The sequence below is a fragment of the Ischnura elegans genome, chromosome 11 (genome assembly GCF_921293095.1).
Source record: "Ischnura elegans chromosome 11, ioIscEleg1.1, whole genome shotgun sequence".
Classification (NCBI taxonomy): Eukaryota; Metazoa; Arthropoda; class Insecta; order Odonata; family Coenagrionidae; genus Ischnura; species Ischnura elegans.
Genome location: NC_060256.1, coordinates 23,251,169 through 23,274,983, shown reverse-complemented (window position 1 = coordinate 23,274,983; position 23,815 = coordinate 23,251,169). Strand labels below are relative to the sequence as shown.

The window sequence follows — 23,815 nt, the reverse complement described above, 5'->3', positions numbered from 1 at the left end:
GGGGATGCATACCACCGAACAGTCGAATTATAGGGTTGTATTACACCTACAAAATGTGCTTGGAAAAATTAAACTGCTCTATAATAAGAGGGAGGTCTTTGTTCAGCCTCTGATCGCTCACCAAAAACACCATACAAGCGACACTTGGGTACTGCGCATGTACAGCAATTGTGCGTTCTCTGCACCACATGCTCAAATAATTTCTGACCGTGACTTGTTTGTTTGAGGTTAGCAGCAATCTCATTAACTACACTGTCTCAATTAATTCTCCCACCAAGTGTGCACTATGGAGAGACAGCCAGAAAACTCGCCAAATGGCTTCAGCATTAACATGTCTTGACCTTTATGCCGATATAAGAGAAGTTTTCTTTAATGCAATGTGCCTAGAGTATGATTTAGTGTGAAACATTACTTCCATTACCATTCAAAACAAGAGAAGAGACATGCCAACATCTAGAAGTGCTCAGATCCAAGACAACGCCTGTCATCTCAGCGCTGATGCAGCCCAACTGCTCCTTGAGCAATTTCAATGGGACATTTTTGATCACCTGCCATGCAATGCCGACCTAGTCCTGGGGGACTTCCAATTTTACGATGAAATGAAGATGTGGCTAGACAGCAAGCATTTTTAAACGGGCGATAAGCTTCAGAACAATGGCATAATTCATTGTAAGTCATTGGCGGCAATATTCCATGAAGAAGGTGCAGTAAAGCTTGTCCACAGGCAAAACAAATTCCTCTGTAGGTGAGGCGATTATGTCGAAAGGACACCACAGATGTGCTCAACATTTAGCAATGAAATAATTTTTAATCAATCACTTCGTCTTCTGATCATAACCCATTGGAAGTTGAAAAAAAATGGCCCTCATAAATATAGATTTTTAAACACTATTTATAGCCCTTCATAATATTCAGATAAAACTGAGAGCAGATGGCAACCTTGAAAAAAACCTGCATCATTTTGTCATGTTGGTTGCATGAAAAAATAAGCCTTAAACATCACAATTTTAGTAATTTATTTTTTCTTTCCTTTTCAGGTGTTAGAAATAAGTTAACACCATGTGGGCAAGTACCAGGATGGCTGCACTAGCAGTCTCGTTCATTTTTCTGCTCAGTTCAAGTTCAGAGGCGGCAAACATATTGGCAATATTTGGCACAGGAAGCCGAAGTCACAACAACATATACGTAGCCGTAACCAAAGCTCTGGCTGAGAGGGGACACAAAGTAACTATCTACACACCTCTGCCCATCGACCCCATACCTCCAAACTACAAACAAATTGACACCTCAGAGATCTCATCCACTCATTTTTCAGCATTCACTGCCTCCAAGAAACTCCCAATTGCCGAGTTATTTAAGAATTTTTCAAACTTGGCCTGGGAGAACTGCGAAAAAACTTTCAATCTTCCTCAAGTGAAACTGTTATTGGACACGAAACGTGAAGAGAACAAATTCGACCTGCTTATGACCAGCACTGTGCTAACAGAATGTTTCTATTCTTTTGCACACATCTACAAAATACCAATTGTTCTCGTCTCTCCAAATGGTCCAATGCTTGTATCAACTACGGCGACTGGAAACGTTATGTTGCCATCCTTCGTTCCCCATATGTTACTTACGTACTCCGATCACATGACCTTCTATGAAAGACTATATAACTCTTTATTTTACTGGAGCACAGCCTATTACTACCATTTCTCATCCACCAAAGACATGAATACTGTGATGAAAAATTTTTTTGGTGACGAAATGCCATCAATAAATGAACTGGAAAAGTATGTCAGCTTAGTTTTAGTAAATACCCACTTTTCATTCAATTATCCACAACCATTGTCTCCTGTCATTGTGGAAATTGGAGGAATACACATCAAGCCACCAAAAGCTTTGCCCAAGGTAAGCATTATATAGAACATAGGCATAATATACAATAGAGGCAAATTGAGCAATTTCATAGGATATAAAAGTAGAATATGATTAAAAGACTTTATAGAGTTTTCCACTTACTAGTTATATATGTACTGTAGTTATTGCAATTCAGATGAAAGAATACTGTAGATGGATTATGCCTCCTGGCTCATTACTCTTCTTTAGCTCAATACAGTGATGTCATATTCCAAGGGTGACATTAAAATTTGGCATTCTCATTTTATAAAATGACCGAAACTTGAGAATATTTCCTTTAAGATAAAGGAAAAGAGTAATCAGAAACCCATGTATTCGAAAATCATGAAACACATATTTAGGTAATTAAAAGAATCTGTTTCAATGCAAAAGCCTCTAAGTACTCTGGTATAACAAGGTAAAAACTAATTTTTTTAGCATTAAAATCAAGCTATGAGTTTTGAAACATGGGAGCCATGGATGAATATCCCATAATCATCTATAAAGTATAATGACTTACCAAATAGGGATTTCACATTTATTTAATAAAGATATAAATTTTGAATGTGACTGCGTAGATTTCTGTGGTGTCGAGGTTGCAAAATCTCCATTCTTCTGGTGCTACCGCGTCTGGTTGTTTCTTGATGACAACAGTTTTGCTAGCACTGGTGCCAGCATCTTCAGGTCGAAGATGCTGGCCCACGGTTTTTGTCCTCCTTATATAGGGGCTCAGTCCCGCCAGTGGTGGCTGCTGTTCTTTCATTGGTCCGTTTGATTAGTCTCCTCCAATTGGCATCCAAGTTGTAGCCATCATCCCTATTAAAAGTGTCCGTCCGCACTATTTCAATGGCTTCTGGGATAAGTCTGGGATAATATCTGCCTTCTTTTACTGTTATCCTGGCTTCATCAAATTTATCTCCTGGGGTCCAGGCATGCTCCGATATGGCCAACAGCTGGAATTTAGGCAATAGAATGAAGATAAATTTTGGATGTTTACCAAACAATAAACACATAACTTTTGAATTTTTACCAGTTATTAAGAATGTTTAAAATCTCTGACAGTCAGGCTGCTGCCAAGGGTAGCAGACTATTCTTTAATGATGTTTTGATGAATAGCTCATTCATCAAAGATCAGCAAAAATTGCTGACTTGAACTGGTTGGTAGCTAAAGAAAAATTCACAGAATGAAGTGTAGATCCCAGATTATTTATTTTTTGCATTTCATTTTAATAAATTAGAAATAAATTACATTTGGAAATTTTTATTTGAAAAATCTCACCGCAATATTATTTTCTATGCATCTAATAATCTTTGTATGCTTCATAGGATTTACAAGCATTTATGGACAGTGCATCAAAGGATGGTGTCATCTACTTCAGCCTGGGATCCATCTTAAAAAGCTCAGGACTAGAGAATACAACAAGGGACGCATTCATTACAGCATTTTCAAAGTTGAAGCAAAAGGTAGTTTGGAAATGGGAAGGACAGACTCCAATTCCAGGTCAAACAGACAACATACGAACTGAGAAGTGGCTGCCACAGCAAGACATTCTAGGTGAGCACTCAAATTCCTTCACTTCTATTTCTCATGATCTACTGGATGAGGTATGCTTGCATAGAAAGCAACAGACCAATGTTTCTATTCATAATGTAATGCAGAAAACTTTATAATGCCACATAAATTTCATGCTGTATGATCTGGGTTTCAAAGTGACACGTCATCATCTGGTACATTTGCATTGAAGACAAGAGAAATAATAGTCACATACATTCATTTAAAAAATTCCTAGAAAAAAAACAATGGTCTGAGGTGTGGGTTAACACTCGAGTGTATGTGAGCCTTTATGCTCTGGACACTGCCAGCTGAGCGGATTTGTATTGTTGGGCAACTAGATGAGTGGATTTGATTCGGTGGGAGATAGTTGAGCGTTTTTGCAGTGGAGGTATCAAGTACACGTTTTCACCTGTGCAGGAAAAAACAGCACTGGCCTATCCCTATTAGTCCACTGAAGAAGTGTACAAATACATTGTATGGTTAAAACACGGGAACGATTTTTAGTCACATTGCAGCCGTCCAGTGCCACTGGGGCCACACGGCTACCGTATCATTTTTCTGCTCAGTGATCTATGAAACCAAATGTGCACTTGCACACTACGTATCAATGGCTAAGTTCAAACAACATGTATCTCAAAATTTGGCTGGTCTGAGTTAATACTGCTAATACTGTTAATAAAAAATAAAATTCAAGCAATAAACAACTCTTTGTTTGCAAATGTATGCTTCTTTTTCGGTGTTATGTATTTTTAGTTTTTAATTTCAATTAAAATTATATGCATATGAAAAAACAAATCTTGTTTTTGCTCTCCTAAAAAGTTGCTATGTTTGAGATACGTGTTGTTAGAGCTTAGCCATTGATACATATATGGTTTCAGTCATGCAGGAGCTGTCTCCAGTACTGTTGATAATAACCTTTTTGCATGGTCAAAATCGTACAGTATGAAAAGCTAATGGCCACGATTTAAACACGTGCCGTTTATTCCCGTACAGGCAAAAAGGTGTAATGTTCAAGGGGCGTAAGGGATGGGGAGAGAATCCCCACGGGTAAGGTTTGGCCAAAGCGGTGAGGATGAGGTTCAAGAGCTTCTTTGGCTTTGGTCAAGGAGGGAAGAGAGGATTCCATACGTACACATACTTAAAAAAGGGGGGGGAAGGTAACAGTGATGGCACCTGGATCAGATGGAAGGGAAGAGAAGGAATTCCAATGCATCCATCAGTGACAGTGCCAGGGGTGGAGCAAGGTGGGCCAGGGCTCCCTCAATTTTTTTTTCAACCCACCAAAATAAGAGGGACAAATTTCATAATCGAATTCCAAAGTAAATCTTTCTTTATAAAGAAAATGATTTAATTAATGCCTGAGGAACAATTTGTTCTTAGAAAAGGGATGATATTAAAAGTATATACAGAATTCACAAAAAATAATAATTCTTGCTTCTCAAATAAATACGTATTCTATTAAGATCAATTGCAGAGAGACACTTTCTTATTTAATATATCTGTAGTTGATTATTAAATGCAGACATGGCCACCATTTATTGAATAGCTTCACTATTAGTGACCGATTATTTTCAATGCATGAGCTGAAACATCTACCCATGCTTGAAGACCATGCCTAAAGGGAATCTTAGACCAAAGTGATTTTATTCAGAAGTGCTGTACTATTGTAGCACACCATTAATGGGAAGTCTTACATCTCCAACCAAAAATGAACAGTGTAGCCTGTGGTTGAGAATCTGACAAACCACGTAGGTACACCAAGTCTTCGTCATAATCTGCATTTCATTCATGGCATGAAATCAAGTAGAGATCTGATATATTTAAATAAATAAAAGACCGTAGCACTTTTCCACAAAAAGTTTTACTTTATACAATGCGTTTCAGCTCACTGAGCCATCATCTGGTACAAGACACTGCAAAACATTTGAAAATCACCTTTATACCCTTGAGAAAGGGGGTTAACCCATGGGGAGGATTTGACATCTTTGAAGAAGGGGGTGGGAACAGGTGTACAGAGTAGAGACAGTGGGAAAAGATACAACTACGGGATGTGGGGAATCCACAATAGGAGGAGGACTCTAGTCATAACTGTACATTAACAACACATGGGAAGAACCACAGATAAATGGGAGGGGGGTTGAGAAGAGTGAAAAGAGAAATCTGATAATTAACCAGGTCAGTACATCAAATATATCTAACATTAATTTAACAATTACAGAGAAAAGATCTTTTTTCAGAGATTTTCATAGTGTGATTTTAATTGTAGTCTAAGTTAATTTTTTTTCCATTTCAGCACATCCGAACGTCAAAGTCTTCATCACACATGGTGGACTGCTCAGTCTCCAAGAGGCGACAACAAGAGGGGTACCAGTCATAGGAATCCCCTTTTATGGTGATCAAGAGTCAAATATGAAAAGAATCACAGACCTCAAAGCTGGCATCACCCTAGATATTGACTCTTTGACTTCAGAAGAAATTCTTAATGCCTTAAAAACCATTCTTGGAGATCCCATGTAAGTTCACTCTAGTATTGCTAGTTGAGGGGAAAATAAATAGTACCTATTTTTTTATTTAATGTAAACTATGTTGGAGATAAATCTTTAGTAACCTACACTCCATACAGGCTTATATGTACAGGAGAGCCAGTAATTATCCTTAAAGTCTACAATGGACAGAAATTAACTTAATGTAGGTATTTACGCCAATAGTTGGGCACAGGATAACTGCTTAATACATACATATGTACCTTCATGAGGCAAAAATGACTGCCAGAAAACAACCATTAAGTGTTTGCAGACTCTGAATGGGAATATTATGGTCAGAATTGAGACTTGAGAGCAGATATGACTTGATGGCTGAATTCAATGATTATATTTAGTTCTTTTTTTCATTATCATAACAAGCAAAGTATTTACAGGACCGCACACATTCCTCTGATGAAAGCAAGTGCTCCCACAGTGGCCACAAAACTACAAGCTATGCCTCATTGACCAGATCATTACAGTGAGGCAGCAAAGTTGTGTGGAAATGAGGGACTTGGAAGAACTTGCACTCTCAAGTTTTTATTAATGTAAAGCTAATATGTATTCCCCAAGATTCCCAATTCAACTTCCCAGATTTTATCTGCATAGCTTAAAATATGCTCCACCACTATGCCTCTAATTTGAAGGACATAAAAATATATGATTTGCTTTAGCATTAGAATATTTTTCTAATGCGTCATATTTTATCTAATTTTTATAGAAATTATATCACCAATATGTTAATACATGTACTGTATAATTATATCACATATGAACTCATATTGGAACAGTAAGAAAATTCAATTCATAGTGATTATATTTTGGATTATAGCACATATTAGTGATTAAATTCAATGAGCATATTTCTTGGATCAAAAAATGCAAAAGTAAATGAACTTTAGAGTGTAAATAGTGAAATTTATCCATGTGCGTAAGAACTTAAAATGGTTGGGACAATGATTGGATCTGATCAGTGAAGAGCCTATGGGTGGAACATAACATTAGACTGTTAGTGAACAGATAGCAAAAACAGGAACTGGATATCCTCTGACTCTCCTGATAATCCACATACAGACTGCGGCTGTGAGCAGGAAATGCATAAGATATTCACTGAACACTAAACAGAACAGGATGAATTTTGTAAATAATGAAGAATGAAGTCATAAAAAGTTCTGTCCCAGCCAGTGCAAGGGACTATATATCCCACTCATATCATAATACTATCCTGATATAAGATAGATATATGAACCATACTTGGAAAAAGAGGAAAATATAATGGGGAAATACAAGGGAAAAATTAGTTTTTTTTACTATTCTAGTGTCATTTATCTCAAGACAAAGTATATTTTAAGTTAAATGACTCTAGAATTGTAATAAAGTTGGTGGTTTCCGGCAATACTATTAGTGGAATTTGCTGAACATTATGGATGAATAAAATTAAACTTTTTTTTCCACAGAATTTTTATTAAAACACAAATTACTTATAAAATCATTCAATAAAATTCTGTGGAAGAACGAATTATGTCAGTAAATATTTGTTTGCCTCACCTCACTTGAATGTATCACCACACCTATATTTCAAATGGATATATGCCTTTAAAATTAATTTAAACATGATTTATTAACTGATTTTGTTCACTCAGGTATGCTAAGAACATGAAGAATCTTCAGTCCATTGTCACAGATCGACCACAAACACCTATTGAAACAGCCATGTACTGGATTGAGTACGTCATAAGACACAAAGGAGCTAAGCATATGAAGCCAGCATCAAGTCAACTTCATTGGGCTCAAGTTTTCCTTTTGGATGTAGTGTTTGTTGTGTTTGTGCTTCCCATAGTGACAGCTTTAGCAATTTCTTATGTTGTCTTGAAGAGGTGTTTGTGTAAGAAGAAGGCATCTAGTCAAAACACGCAAAGTTCTCCAAAGAAAGACCAATAAGTGAAGGTAATCATTGTCTTCCGAAGAGCCTAGACTGGCATAAGAGCTAGAAACTGAATTTTCTGCCATGGATAGGTTTTCTTTAAAACTGGTGGTATATACTGCATGAAGGTATGACTGAACTTAAAATTTTTGAAAAGAAGAATAATTGTAGTAACAACATGCCAATTGATAAAATTGAGTGCTTTATTGTGAATGAAAAAAAACTCTGATGTTAGAAGCTAAGTCATGAACTAATGCATGCAATAATAAATGAAATTAAGGAAAAAGTGTTCACCTAGAATATGAATGTTCACCAAAAAGTGCTCACCATGAAATGATGAGAATGTCCTAATATTCTGGATATTTAAATTAGCATCCAAAAATTTTTCACTGTATAATTTTATGTAACTTTTGGCAAAATACTCTTGTTTTATTCTCTAACCAGTATTCCTTATTATTGCAATAGGCACATAACATTCATCATTTTAATCCTCATTTTAATGATGGACAGATGTCTTTCACATCCACAAGTTTAATGATCTAAGGGTTAAGAATGAATTCAACAAAGCATAATAGCCTAGGCAAATCAAAGAAAAATTAATTACCTCATATGATCTCTGCATTTCTTCAGGGTTTCCTTCTGCATCAGCTTGTAAGGAAACCCTGAAAAACCCGCGTCAGCTTGGAAGGAAACCCTGAAGAAATGCAGAGATCAAACCATCGCCGCGGAAACCTACGTTCTAAAATTACCTCATATATCTCCCAGTGAGAACATCTATGAAATAGGACAAAGGTCGTATGTGTATCACATTCATAGTGCCTCTAAAGCATAAAGTAGGTATATGTATCAAGAATATATGAGAATATACTTACTCTATGATAGTATATAAGTATCGAGAAGGCAAGTCTCTGGGAAAAGGGGTAAATTTGATCACAAATAGCCAGATATTCACTTCTGTTTCACTGCCACACCTATTTCATCCTTATTTTTCAGACAATTTATCTCCACCCATCTATGTGGGATGTGAAAGATTGAAACATCTGTTCACTCTATAATTGCGGGTGAACTTTTGTGAGAGCCTTGGCACACTCGGAGGGCTTTGCTGATGGTGAGGGGTAGTACTGAGAGAGAGAGAACAAGAGTAAACTTAACATTGCCAAATGTACATAGCCGCCCTACTTTGTCACTGGAAACATGCGAATCATGGGTGGTCATAGAAATTTTGAGCTTGGTGCCAAGACATTATGCATACCCATTTGGAAGGTAATCCCTTCCAAATGGAGGGTAATTAAATTAAAGATAGTTCCTTTGGAGGATAATCCCTTCACAGAAGCCCATGACATTGTCAACTCCATGCTGAAATCGGCACCACTGGCGCAAGGCATTTTGAGTGCCTACCGATTTTCTAGGTACTACACTAACAGTGCTAAGACATTTTTTTTCTCATTTTGCAGTGGGTTAGGAGAAAAAAAATAGGTCTCAAAAAAACTAAAGCTATATATTCAAAAACTTTAGGAAATATTTATTATATATAATCGAACCCCTCCCCGATCAATTCCTTGCCTTCCCTCTCCCCTCAGTGTCGGACATTTCCAGCACAGCAAAAAACATTGTATATATACTGTTGTGCCAGAAATGCCCGGCTTTTTATATCGGCTCATCCACCACTCCCCTGTGCATCCGAATGAACGGGCATCGCTCTTCATGCAATAGCGTTTCTTCTGTTTCTGCTTCCCTTCCAGTTGCCGTTCATGCTTCCTCCCACAAAGCTCTGTTTGACCAATGCTATAAAGTGGGAATATTGGCCTCCCTCCCCCCGTCTACCACCCCCCTAGAGCTGAAGGACTTGGAGCAGGCATGCATATGGGCTTTCCGTGCGTTTTCTGGACCAGGAATCAACCGCACCCATTAGAAAGAACACAACCAATCCCCGTCCACCGTTTTTCCTCCCTCCATCTTTGACCTCTGCTTTGCACCCTTCCTTATGCCCTTTCCTCACTTTCCCTCCTCTTCTCACTTGAGAAAGATGGGCTGCGTCCCATCGAAAATTTGTAGAAACAACCTTTCCCCGCAAGTTCCCCACTTTTATTTTATTCCTCGTTTTTCTATCAATCTCTAAGTTTTTATTGTGTGCCCACCCTATCCTGGCACTTTTCACGAGAGAAAGCAGGAGCGCGATAGCACTCCACGGCACCCTAATGGTTAAAGATGTACAAGGAGAGCATGTGAGGTTTGATAACACTGCTCCAATAGCAGATTCACTATGTTCACAAACGGAGATCTGAGAGCGACTGAATTTCCAAAGCACTAGGCCACACCTGCTGTCTGCCAATTGGCAAAGGGAAGTCACATGCAAAGAAAATTTCCCTTCCCTCAACCCACTTTCTTTAGCTCCATCATCTCATCTGCAAAGATAAAAAGAACTAAGTCTAGCAGGAGTGCAGCTAAGAATTAATGCTAGGGGGTGTTGTAGGCGCAACTAATACTAAGAGGTCTGAGGGTATTGCATACCCGTCAGGGTAATCGGACTTTGCAGGGCCCCTCCTCCAGAAAACTTTTAAGTTTAATGGTTCAAAATTGTGAGTTTTCAGCTTTCTGAGGGATATTTGATTAATTCTAACACTATTCTATCAGTAATCCTAATCCAATTAAGTAAAACGAGCGTGATGCACCCGCTCCCAGCGGGCTTCCCCCGCTCTTTTCAATGCAGGTCCACAGAGGGATAGGCGCATTTCTAATTTTAAAATGTAGAAAAAAAAGGCAGGGTCTTATGTACAAATTTAATTGGAATGTTCATGTACAAATTGAGGTCAGAGGACCTCTTTAAACACAACATTGGAAGTAATTACACTATCCTCTGTTAATACTTGTTTAGCGTTATCCTTAATATTTACAAAAATATTTAGAAAAGATCTTACCCTAGAGAATGCTACATAAAGTTGGCCATGAAAGAATACAGGGTCAGGCAGGAATAAGCCAGCTCTTTGCAAAGTCTGACGCTGAGCCTTGTTAATAGTCATCGCATAGGAAACCTTAATGGGAAATTGTCTGCGAGTCAAATTAAAAGGCATGGTGGGATCCGACGGTGTTAACTGTATTCTTGGGATGAGGACAATCTTGCCGGAATCGATTTTTTTTAATCGATCATTTTTTTTTTTTTTTTAAAAACAAATTTTAGGAAACAATAGCAATATTTAGGAGGAAGATACGCCATCGCATGTTCTCTGATAAATTCTGTGCATTTTGGTAACTCATTTGTAGAGTTTGGTTGCATATAGGTTGAGAAAAAGGTATCTATACAGTAGAAATAATATACATAGTAGATGGATTAAACTTAAATATTTCTCTGAGCTCTGAGGGAGGTTTTATCCCCCAAAATCCCCCCCTCGCTGCGCCACTGAAGTCTAGAGCCACATTTTAGTAAAAATTTATACTAGAGCTGGTCGTGCCTGATTGACCTCAGTAAAGAAATCAATGCTCATTTTTTCTCCAAGCATGAGTGATGGAGCAGCTTATAGTTAGCTTTTCCCTTGAATGTTCGATACAAATTGACTCTCTCACTTCCATACTGCAGGAAGATATTAATTGCCATAGTAATATATTGTGACGAAAAGCCTCGTCACGGCGCATTCTGCGTCCATCTCTTCTCCCCGATTCATATTGGCGCGCGGCAACAGCGAGTGATGAGCGACCTTCTTTTCTTTTTCCTATGTTGTCTGCTAGAATTTAGCATGTCTTTTGTTTTGTAAAGGGTATATAAGGCCCGGTATTGTGGGATGTGGGGTTGGATTCCTGAGAAAGCGGCAGTTGATCCGCTAGAGAAGACGGAGGTCAGCTGTGACAGTGCCAAGGTGGGGTGACAAGACGGGGCTGCGGCAGACGAGGGCTACGGCAATTTCGGAGGTCGGGCAACGCGACCAGGGGAAGGGCGTGCGGAGAGAGAAGCGTGGAGTACAGCGAGACACGAGAAAAGTGTCCTTGCTTTTTCGTCAGGACATCACGACATCGTCCAAGGATTTGCGGGAGGTGGTTCCCCGCGATCGACGCATCGTGACCCGGCGGCCAGGATTCGGACCCGCCGTCTTTGACACTTAAGTACTCTAAACCCTCTCCCGGGACGGGGAAATAATCCCGATCCCTCCCCCGCTCCAGCCAGCCCACGCGCCCTGTACGAAGAAAGTCCCCCAGTGTGCACGTGTGTCATCCTAATACTCATGTGGCTTCTGACACAAACTCACGTCTCTCTTTCTCGGTCTGAAGACCATTTTTAATTGTATCACGATTCTCCCGTTCTCGTCATCCCTTCTGGTTGACGTCAGACTCATTTTTGATTGAACAGAACGTGGAGCATGTAACATTTGAAAGTAGAACGACGAACATTACTCATAATTGCCTTTGAAGTGCAGCAAGATTTCGAGTGCCCGTGTCATAGCAATCTCTGAGAGTATACAGTGTTATTTTTGTCCATTTTTGTTCATTTACCCCAACAATCATCTCATCCCTCATTTATTAGATATAAGATTTCTCTTTCTTTTTGTGTATGGCATATTTGCTTCATTTTTATTTCTGCAAGTGTATCATTGATGTCTCGCCCAATTCAGCATCACTATTCCATCCCTCATTAGCGTTTAAGGACAGAAGTGTTCGTTTATTTTTCTCTAATAAATTTTTGTATGACAGTCATTCGCTGTGTACGAGGTCATTCATCCCTTTGCTGTGCCATTGTGTTTAATGCCGCGAGTTCCCATCTTGACCGCGAGCCCCAGAACCTACGAAAAATTAAGAACTCGGATAATAATCTCAGTTCGACGGTGCATCGCTCACGGGAGCGTACCGTCACAATATTAAGTTAATAAAAATAATAATGAATAAAGAGTTAAGTACCTTAGCGATCCTTGTGGTGAGGGCAAGTGTCTAAGTGGAAGATAGCTAGGTAGCAATGACATTTTTCGGTTAACGTGTGAACATTGTCACTGTCACTGTGCAAAATGAATAAAAATGTTCCTGCACTATAAGGGATAAGGTAGAATTTGAGTGTTTCCTGCAAGTCCTGAGTTTTGAACTTCCTTGTAAAGGGCTCAAGTATTCTCTTAACTTCCCTCCTAAATAAATCTCAGCTGTGTAGTTAGGTATCTGACTGTGGGAAAAAATAACATGGCCCAGGGAACTTATGTACCCTAACTTTGGACTTCAGATGCTGTTGCTTCAGTCTAGGATGGGCCAATGGTGCAGCAAGGAGGGGGTAGTGGGGGATAAACCCCCCCCCCAGAGCTCACAGAAATTTTTAAGTTAAATCTATTTTACTTAATTGGATTAATATTGCTTATATAATAGTGTGAGGATTAATAAAATGTCCCTCAGAAGGCCGTAAAAAATCACCAATTTGAACCATTTATCATAATTTTTTTCCAGCGGAAGGCCTCCGCACCTCCTGTTAACCCTGGCAGGTATGCAATACCCCAAGCACCCCAGTATTAGTTGCACCTGAACCCCCCCTAGCCTTAATTCCTAGCTGCGCCCCTGGGATGGGCAGCATGTTTGCCAAGTAAACTAACTTACAGACTGTAATACTGAGTGAGTGAGGCAAAATATGCTTATTTTTCAAAGCATGCATATAAATATCTTCCTAAATAAGTAGTCTAAGATGCTACCACACATTCATTTGAGTAAATGTAATGACCACCACTTCACCAAAGCAACAAAAGCAAAAAAATTCTACAATTTGTAAATTATAAAAATCTTAATATTCTCAAGCCAAGAAAAACTGCTTCTGAGGTGGGAGGCACCAAAGAACGCACTCAATAGGAGCCTTTACAATTGATTTAGGCCATTTTATATTAATTCTGCAACTCTCTCATGACTTAATTGTATCTAATCCAAAAATAAAGGAGCAAAATATTTACTAAATGATTCTCTTGCATCAACAAGCTTTCGTGATTCCAAACATTCATTAATTTAGCTCTCATCAAATTTTTCAACTGTACTTTTGTCTTCATCCATAACTTTGGCTGAGAATGAGTAAGAATTGCCCCAGTCTAAGTCAAAGGCTTATGTTTTTTAAGCATCAAGAATAGAAAGCATGCTCCATCCCAATCCACATGGCAATGCCAGGATCTTAATTGGGCAATTCTAAAGGTGTTGTCTGGGATTTGGAATTCAGGATCGGACACACTTTAGTTACACTCTTTGGAAACTACAGACTACAGAACTCCCTCCTGAGGGATACAATGAATTCCAATATTTTAAATTTCCTGGACTTCTAGTTGGTAGGCCCCAATCTGGACCGTGCGTCAGGGGTGCATGAGTATCACATGAGGGTAGTCATAAGGAATGCATGAACATGGGAAAAATGATTTTCCAAAACTGTTTCCTTGAGGTAATTCTAAAAGTTGCTGAGAGATGCAAAATTGAGATAGGCAGCATTTGAGCTTGATGTAAGTTTGCTAACCTGTGCATCATTTAAACTGTAGTTAGAAGAATTATGATTATTTAGAAAAAATATTCAGATTTTCCTCTGGACCATAAAAATCATTCCCAGTAAATATTTAATCATTGAATTGTTTAATGGAGAGTTAGATTGTGTTAATATTTTGTTCGGGGAAGTTTTTGATAAAACTGAGAGATATGGCCTCATGGATTTGATAGTAATTAACATTAGTAATGACAGAACTTGGTGCATACCCTCCAGGATGACTTGAAATTCCGACGGCCGAAAAATTCACAAAATTCTTTTTCCTCTGCCATATGGAATTTCCTGTCCATAGCATTTTTTTAGTTATAAATGTTGTGAGTTAAAAAAATGTATGGTTGTCTTCAAATATTTTTATAAGCTTCACTTACTAAGTGATGCAACCCAAAGGTTAGTTTGGGTAAGTGATGGTAGAGCTCACCTTGAACAAAGCCACAGGTGTGAATTTCACCCATTAATGATAAGGGGAGAGTTCCTTTCCCTTGGTCCACCTATAGATTGTGTTCGGAGGCATTGGAAGGTTTCATCCGCGATTTGAACCCATGATCGATTCGATTAGTACCCAAGTGCTCGATCCACCAGGCTGCCCGGCTCCCCATTACACGTTTAAGGTAAATATTTGATAAACCAGCTGAAAATCCACCCAATCAGTAGCGTAACAAGGACTATGCTTTGGGGGGGGATGGGATGGCCTGAGGTGGAGATTCTCCCCCCACAGGCAGGGGGGTCCGGGAAAATAGTTGAAAAATGACAAGCCTAGAAATACATTTTACATCATCTTGGGACTAAAGATTTAACTTTAAGCAGAAGCAGTTATTACATATCAAAACTAGACAATAGTTTTTAAAATTTTATAATCCTCTGAGGGTTTGGGGGGGGGGATCTATTGCCCCCCCCATAGTTACGCCACTGCACCCAATCAAGTTCCTTTTTCCTGTGAAGTAGGCAAATGTGTGTGCTCAACCAAGAAAATCGTTATTTTTCATTATTTAAAACAATGCACGAACTCTAAATCAGCATCATTTGTTGTGAGTCCGGTCCGGAGACTATGGAATATCCTCCGGAAGAGAGAGGCGTTTTCAAAGTAGGGAAGGCTGCGCTCATAGATTTTATGCATTCAGTGTTTATGGCTACGCTCTACAAAAAGTGCAACTCAAACTTCTCTCTCGATTGGGAGTTGTAGCCATACATTTGAATATACACTCCCTTTACGAGGATACAAAAAAATCTTTACCTAATAAAAATTAAAAATTTGACCCGCCCCAGCTCCGCCCCAGCTCCGCCCCTGCTCGAAACGAAGTCCAATTGAGCCCAATTTTTTTGTCCGTTAATTTGGATCGAATTGAAACAAAGATTGCAATGAGTCCGATAGTATAGTGCCATTAGTGATTTATAGTATACGAATCACATATTTGGTTTTAGAAATCCCAGTTCAGATGAATGTTAATAGTCAATTTTTCCTCATTTGAAAAAGGCCAGATTGGCGGCCATGCGATGCCATCTCACGTGACGTCACAGGGGCCTAGATGCTATACAAGTTGATAGGAGTTTTACATCGTCTGAGATTACCAATGGATGCATGAGGCACAGAGCTCAGGGAAACATCTCTTAATAATCACTTTTAAAAATTGCCTATGGTCGGAAAGTTTCCTTCGTTTGATAGGGTATTAAGAATCATTTAAGCCAAGCGCTACCTTCTAGCAGCCTGAATCGTAGTGGCGCTCATAGCCTCGCACTAAGGTGGGCTCACACAGTGACAGGTGGAACCAGAATGACGCCATACGGGCTTTTCCCAGCATTCATACTTAGCCGTCGCGTTTTCGCGCGCTTGTAAATTTTCACTTTTCATTTAATCGCGAAAAATAGATATCGTCATTCAAAAATCTAAAAGCCTGAAAGACGTACTCTAGGAGTAATTATCTTTCGATTTAGGCAATTTAAGAAAGGGAAACCACTCTATTGTTTAAGTAGAAACTAGATAAAAGTAATAAATAACTATATAAATCACAGTGCATTCTGCAATCTTTCCGGACTTTAAGTGAGCTTAAAAGTATGGTTTGCAGTTTTCTTGTTTCTGCTTTCATCTTTCTCACCCTTCCATGGCCCTTTGCAGATTAAATAGCCTGATTGTGCATTGTATGTTGCCTTCGCGCAAAGGTGTTTCCACCCCAAGGCATATGAATGTATCCGCGTTTGCACAAACCACGAATATTACAATAGAAGATCCTCATGTCTGCCTCTAAATGTGCTGTCACCCACCGCGCATTTAACCCTACAGTGGGTGCGTTAATTTTCGTTACGCGGTTGGGTGCGCGGGCCACGCTGGTGGCCCAAAGTCAATTTTCTTTATTTTATTAAGTTTTCAACATTTTGTAAAACTTTTTAGGAACAATGAATTTGGACTTTGTTTATTTTGTGGTGAATTTTTTGCCTCTAGGTAATACATATACAAATAAGAGTGGAACAAAATGTTCCCCTTTCTTCCCTCCCCTGCGAAATGAGGCAAGAGAGCAGGTCACTTGCAGAGGTACCCATAAAAGTAACATAAACGTGCCAAAAGTTCTTTACCCGTCAAAGTAGACAAATATCATGCAAAGTTATCTGCACAGCTATAAGTGATGCTGACAGAAAAATGTTACACAGTTATGGGCGTTTGCCACATACGTGGTCCAGTCACGCCCGCTTCCATGTCAGCGCTATTTATTGCTAATCTTATACCGATTACTAACGAAGAACTATGCTAGGCTTTTGAGGACTAAATAATGTGCAGCTACTGAAAATCACATTTATATATTGACATCATAAGAATAACGGCACTATAATGAAACATTGTGGGCCACCCATGCGGCCCACGCGCCTGCCTACTCAAGGGTCAAATGGGGTTACAGAAGTCGCCACGCGCGCCGTTGGCGGACAATGTGATCCGAGTTTAACGGGGAAATAAGGTATAATTAGGGGTGTTAACCGAAATTTATATACATGATGATTTGATCTATCAAATTCATAACTTTTCAGTGCTATTCCTCGCAATCACAAACATGATTCTGAAAAATATTGGAAAAACATTGGATCACGTTTCACTCATCCCCGCGCTGCGGACATTTTTGAAAACCGATTAAAATGCGACCGAAGTGGCAACAGAAATCTGCTTTCTATGGGATCGAATTAGGCCTCCTCTATGCGGTCCCCTTCTCTAGATTCACGAATAATGCAATGGAAGATTCTTCAGTCGGCTTCTCGATGTGTTACCCACCGCGCATACAATGGTAAACGAGAAATGTCACCTTAAATAATTTGGAGGCGTTACAAACTTATTTCTTTACTCTTAAGTTTTGTTCAAACTCAAAGGAAAAAACATGAGTGAATATAGCAATACGGTGCTCAGTGAGCTATGAATAAATTCTCAAGGCAAAGGCGTTGCACCTTTTGCTACACCCTCTGATACCCAGAATCAAGATATCACAAACTGTTCGATGCACCTGGAATAAGATAAGCTGTGTCATTGAGATGCTCTTATCGCTGGAGTATTCCGTCCGTTATCACGAGTTCCGCAACGTATTTCATAAAGGTATTTATATAATTTACTGACAGTTCTCAACACAGAGGTGGGCAAAATGGATTTAAATCGTATTTCAATTACATAATAAAAATTACTCCAGAAAATTATTCCTGAAATGAAAAATAAGATTGTAATTTCAAAATACTTTCCTAAAACAAAACACAGTCCACCTTCCGGCTGTGAAATTCAAAACTTTTGATCCCACAAAATGTCAATGCATTAATGTATTAATATTTAACTACTTTCGTATAAATATAATGAAGTAAGTAAATAATTTCGCATGGGCCCATTGAACATGAACTAGATTTGAAAGTTGCATTGCAAAATCAGATCTTACACTTTTGAAAAATCACCATTTTTGTGTCAAGTACTGCAGCGTGAGGCAAGTTCAACCACATTTTGATGCAGAGTCATCGATTGCTAATTATCATTCGATCAATACGCACTGTTGCACCTTCGGCATGTCAACAGAAATGAAACGTTTTCGATTTAAACTGGACTATTTTAGTTTTTTTAATGTCGTCGTTACAGCTGTTTTGGAATTGTTCGTATGGTGTGGAGTAGGCAGCTTACACCGACCGTCGCTCTTTTGTGACTGCTGCCTTAGCCGTCGTCCCTTTCATACCACTGTCTCCTCTCTCTTCCCCTTCCGAGGCACCCCCAACATTACAACCCCCTGCCCGGGCACCCCAAACGCGGTCCATCCCCTTCTGGGGCAACACTCATTGTCAGTCACTCACGTCCATTGTCAACCATTTCATTGCCGTAGCACGCACAATTATCAAGTTCCATCATCTGAAAACTGTATTCAACATTGAAAATAGAAATAAAGCCTTCCAGCATTACTTGTTTATCAGAAAATCTGTAACTAATCTGTGAGAAATCACTGACTAACCGCTTGGCGGGGGCAGTTCAGACAGGTATTACTTTATCCTTACTGCAATTCGATTCGCTCTAGAGAAGCTTGAAGGTTAAAATACCATTAAGTATTTTCTAACATCAACAATAGCCCTCGTATTTTTTTATTTTTTTCGCTGGAAACCGGTTTGACCCTCCGATTAGGAGTTTATGTACCGGAAAACTATCGCCTTGATGCAAACTAAGGTGAATTTGAGTATCATATTTTACCCTTAATTCGATTAATTTAAAATTGCATTCCTTTTTACTATCTCTACCATTTTAAATGAATACGTGCGAGAGTAAATCAGCACGGGGATGAACAAGGTGCACATGAAATATCTTATCAAAACGCTATTTCTCACACTTTTATATAATAGGTTTTCAAAATTGTTTTGTAAAAGTCCTGGATATTCGTTTCAGCTGAAATAACGACTTACTCACATGCGATTATCTAAGCATGAGATTCCATTTATTCTTTAAATGTTTAAACCATCCAAATAATGAATTTACGACACATTTATAAAGGACGTCTCACTACCGCTTGACGAGTCGTATTTTGATTTTTTGCCGTGACCTATTACTCATTCAAAACTTCTTCTACAGTGTTCAACCAAGAGGTTTTTTTGCAGCAATACGCCATTCCTAGCTTATGCCTGCCATTCTCTTCATTTCTGTGCATGCAATGCAACCCATTTTATTCAAAATGTCGTAAATGAATGAAATGATGACATTCTTGGTCATCCACGTCAATTTCTTCCCTATACAACTCATTTTGCTATTGTTCTAACGATTTTTTCGTGTCTTAGAATGTTACTTATGAGTTCGTCAATTCTCGTTTAGATACGCCTTCGCAGGGATCTGGTTTCCTGAACTCTTCTCACAATCAGTACCTCTTCATTCGTGACTCTCTTTTTTCATCTGAGCTTCAACACCCTTCCACCACCTCATCTGCAGGGCTTAATATAGATAAAAACCTTATGCTAAATTACTCAACCATATTTAAATTTTACTTAGCAGGTAAAATAAACTTTTGATAACAATTGCACGAATCTTGCTTATGAAAACTTTTTTACCTGAGAATATACCGAGAAGAAATTGTCAAGTTATACACAGGTAAAATAGTACTCCATGCGCTCTGAAATTTTCAAGATGATAGCTCAATAACTCAATTGTTGCTGAATCAACTTTGTTCGATATCGTCGAGATGATGTAGATAATGACGACTTAGTAATTTGTCACACAACATTAATCAACCCAATCGGTTGCCACTTCCAAGGGTACAATTAGAAGGTAGTAGTACCCTTGAGAGTAACACATCGTCATCATTAGTCAACAATCGTATGATTGGTTTGACGCATCTCTTCCTTCCGCTGTTTATCCGCTAGCCTCATTTATAGTGGTTTAATTCTTCCCTTTTACATATTTTTTAACTTTCCGTATGTAATCCATTCGTCCCTTGCCCTTCTTCCCTGCCACTTATCCTTCTATGATTGTTTTCATCAGGCTATCATGCCTAATAATGTGGCCAACTAAGCTGTCTCGTCTTTCCTTAAGTTTTTTTATAAGACTTCTTTTTTCTCCCTCTCACTAGAATGGCCTAGTAATTGTCAACATCGGTGGGTTAAATAAACTATGTGAGGAAAATTATTAAGTCCTTATAATTCCAATTGTAACAGTGGCTAGTAGGTAGGTAATTTTTAAACAGGCAATTCATCGTGAAAAAAACACCGATGGACGGAAAGTAACCGTCCTATTAAAGTACCATCAGGTTAATTGTAATCAATACCATTGAGAGAATTATGCAGTATTTAGAATAAGGTATAATCAGGAGACAGCTGAGATACAAGAATATGTTTATGGCCTCAAAATCACATTTACTGGTTGCAAAACAACCATCATGTACAACATTATCAAATTTTTCGATCTAGTATTTAGAAAAAAAAACATGAATTAGTTCTCCATGAGCTCCCTTTTTTTTTAATATAACTCGTTAACCACCCAAGTAACCGGAATAATATTATCTTCGCTAAAGCGCCGAAAAGAAGTAAGTAAAAGGAATGAATCAGCATGAGCAGAGAAATAAGCACCTGATTGTTCTTATCTAGAGGATGTTTCACAAAGTTCTTATATAATAGGCGTTCAACACGATTTTGCTGAAGTCCAATAAATTCATCTACCCGGTGTGACTCCGCAAGTGATAATTTTACAATATGTGCTCTAATAGTAAAGGATGTCAATAATTGTTTTCATTAACTATTTAATAATAAAGTATATCATATTATATGCACACCCACTCAATGAAACATACATTCCAATGGTAAAAAATATGATGCAACCAAGCTATTACTCGAGTGCCAGGATGACTTTTTATGGAGTTTGTGACCAGGTAGCATGATGGGCTACGGACCAAAGGTGTCCAGTTCAATCCTGGGAGAAGTCTTTGAACAATTCCAAAAAAACTGGCGCACAGCTATGAATTATCAATAATGACCCATCCAGTATCCACCGTAGCCTCTCAATCCGATATCTGGATTGAAAAATATTACACAAAAAGATCATTCCACGCCAAATATTCTATGGTTGTTAAAATAATGTAGTAAAAAAATAAGTCATCAAACATTTGCTGACGTTGATTCCGTCCTAGAAAATGATACGTCAAAAATTTCATGCTCACGAAAAACAGCGATTTTTTTTAAATATCCGCCATTCCGGTGTTTTTCCGAATCCTGCAAAACGTTTTAATTTTTTTAAATCTGGGAATGTTAACATTTGCATCAAAATCTTAAAGTTCAAAGACAATTACTCCGGGGGAGTTGCCGTGGAATGACCCAGGAATAATTCACGGCTATGAGATTTAAGAGGATAATAACAGACATCATAAGAAATTTATAAGTATCGTTGACGGTCCATGCCAGCTAAACCGTAGGTTGCGGGTTCGAGTTACGCCTAACTTTGTGACCTGACTCGGCATGGGATTTGTGACCGTCCATTGTTGCTAGTCAATAACACTCGATGTAATAAATCTCTTTAAATTATTCCAGGGGTGATGGAGATAAATTAATCCTGAAATACACAGATAAATGTATTAACGACAAATGTTATTGCAATCATAAGTCCATTTCATTTCCATGAAGCTTCACGTATGACTGTATCGAGTCTATGGTTTTAATAATCTTGGATTCAATGGCTTCGACTCTTTTTTGAACCAGTAGGGATAGCGAGTCACATAAAATATCAATTTTCCTAAGTTCCAAAGAAAAAAACTCATAATAGCAATAAAAATGCACTGATATGCCAAAAAGGGGGCGCAGTAAGTTATATTAATAAAATGAAAAATATCTCCAACGATAAAAAAATACCAGAGTCGAACACTTAATGCAGTACCTGGAAGAGTGACATTCAGACGTCAAATAAAAAAAACTGGTGATTCATATTATCTAAAATTAAAATCAACGATCTTAGTCATCACTTTCGAAAAAAAAACAGATAAAGAAGCTGTCAGTGTGATGATTTATTACGTAAGTCTCCGTGGTGGAGTGAAATATTTACGAAAACAGACCATGCAACTTTTTTGATTAGGTGATAATTTAATAATTTTATGCGATTTGATATATGAATAAATATTCATAATATGAATTAATTAATGCTCTACGGCTGTGAGGTTGATTGAAATAATATCCAAAGGCTGAACTATTCTGTGGATAAGGAAAGGAAACAGTAATATAAAATTATGGGATAGGAAAAGGCAGAGAAGTGATTGAAAAGCGAATAACAAAAGGTTCTGAAAAAAAGGGGAAGAAAAAATGAGTTTTTCTACCAATACTTTTCCATTAACTTTCCCTTCCCATGCCCACAGTAAATTACGGACTTGGGAAATTATTTCTCTCCGCTATTCATATTATGACAGAATTTCTCTTGATTTTATTGCATAAATACAGGAACCCATGGATCAAGCACAACTTCCATGGTAGAAAATATCACCGTCAAAAGCAACATAGAAATAGAAAAAGAACATTGTGTATGTTTCGAGTACGTTATATAATTGTTATAAAGATCATTCGTGAGACCATTTTACATTTTATCTTAAAACATAAAAGAGGATTTATCATTGGAAATGAAAAGCGGGTAACCTACACAGAATTATGATTAAGCCCTCATTTTGTGTATGTTTTGATCTCTGTAATGATTCCAGGAAGCTTCTCTATTCTCGAAAAAGGAAAAAGTTTGAAACGGTGGTATTTCTGTACAATATCTGAATCCATTGATTTGCAATGAAAACCGAACAGTGCTCCAAAATATCGCCCTGTCCTGCTAAGAGCGATCAAATATTCCACAAGACCTTTCTCAGGTCTTATAACATCGTAGCATTCTCCTTAATTTTTCAAGAGCGCTATTTGTTTTCTGACTAAATTAATCATTAACTTTACCTGCTTGCTTAATGAATAACCCCAAGATTGGTTTTAATTGGTGTGGATACATCTCGTCCCACACTAAGCCACAAGCATGTAAAATTCACTAATTCTGGGTAAATGGGCCACATCGCACGTGAGAATTTCTGTTTAACGGCGTCTGAAAGCTTCACACTCAAACCCAGGGGTTCGAACTCAACACTCCTGAGGAATCAGTATCCAAGCGCTTTATACAATAGGCCACCACCCTTTCCAAATCCTTATTATCCTTATAAAAAGACTTTTATTGGTGTCTTCCGCTTATATAACCGTTACGTAATTAATGTTTTTTAACTGTATTTAGAATAACCATTACACTCTGAAAAAAAATAACACGGGACGGGAAACGTTGGTAAAAGTGATAAAAAAATACGAGGAAAACACCCGAAAGAGAATGAATAAGTTTTTGCGGGTCTCCAACCGGGTGAAAGATCCCGAGAAACCTAAAAAATAATTTATTTTGTCTATTCGCCGGGAAAGCACAAGATATTTCTTCACTCACCAAAATGTTTATCTATGATCAATGGTTCGCGAAAACTTCAACCATTTACTCATTA

The 23,815-nt window shown here is 38.2% G+C and overlaps 1 protein-coding gene across 1 annotated transcript in view; it reads left to right on the top strand.

Annotated features, from left to right (window-relative positions):
* Window positions 1–23,815, top strand: part of LOC124168429 — a 58,446-nt gene that overhangs the window by 10,046 nt on the left and 24,585 nt on the right. The window contains exons 2-5 of the mRNA XM_046546650.1: window positions 1,038–1,893; window positions 3,208–3,436; window positions 5,730–5,949; window positions 7,602–7,897. Coding sequence (XP_046402606.1) covers window positions 1,060–1,893; window positions 3,208–3,436; window positions 5,730–5,949; window positions 7,602–7,897 — 1,579 coding nt within the window. The 5' untranslated portion in view covers window positions 1,038–1,059. The remainder of the gene's footprint in view (window positions 1–1,037; window positions 1,894–3,207; window positions 3,437–5,729; window positions 5,950–7,601; window positions 7,898–23,815) is intronic.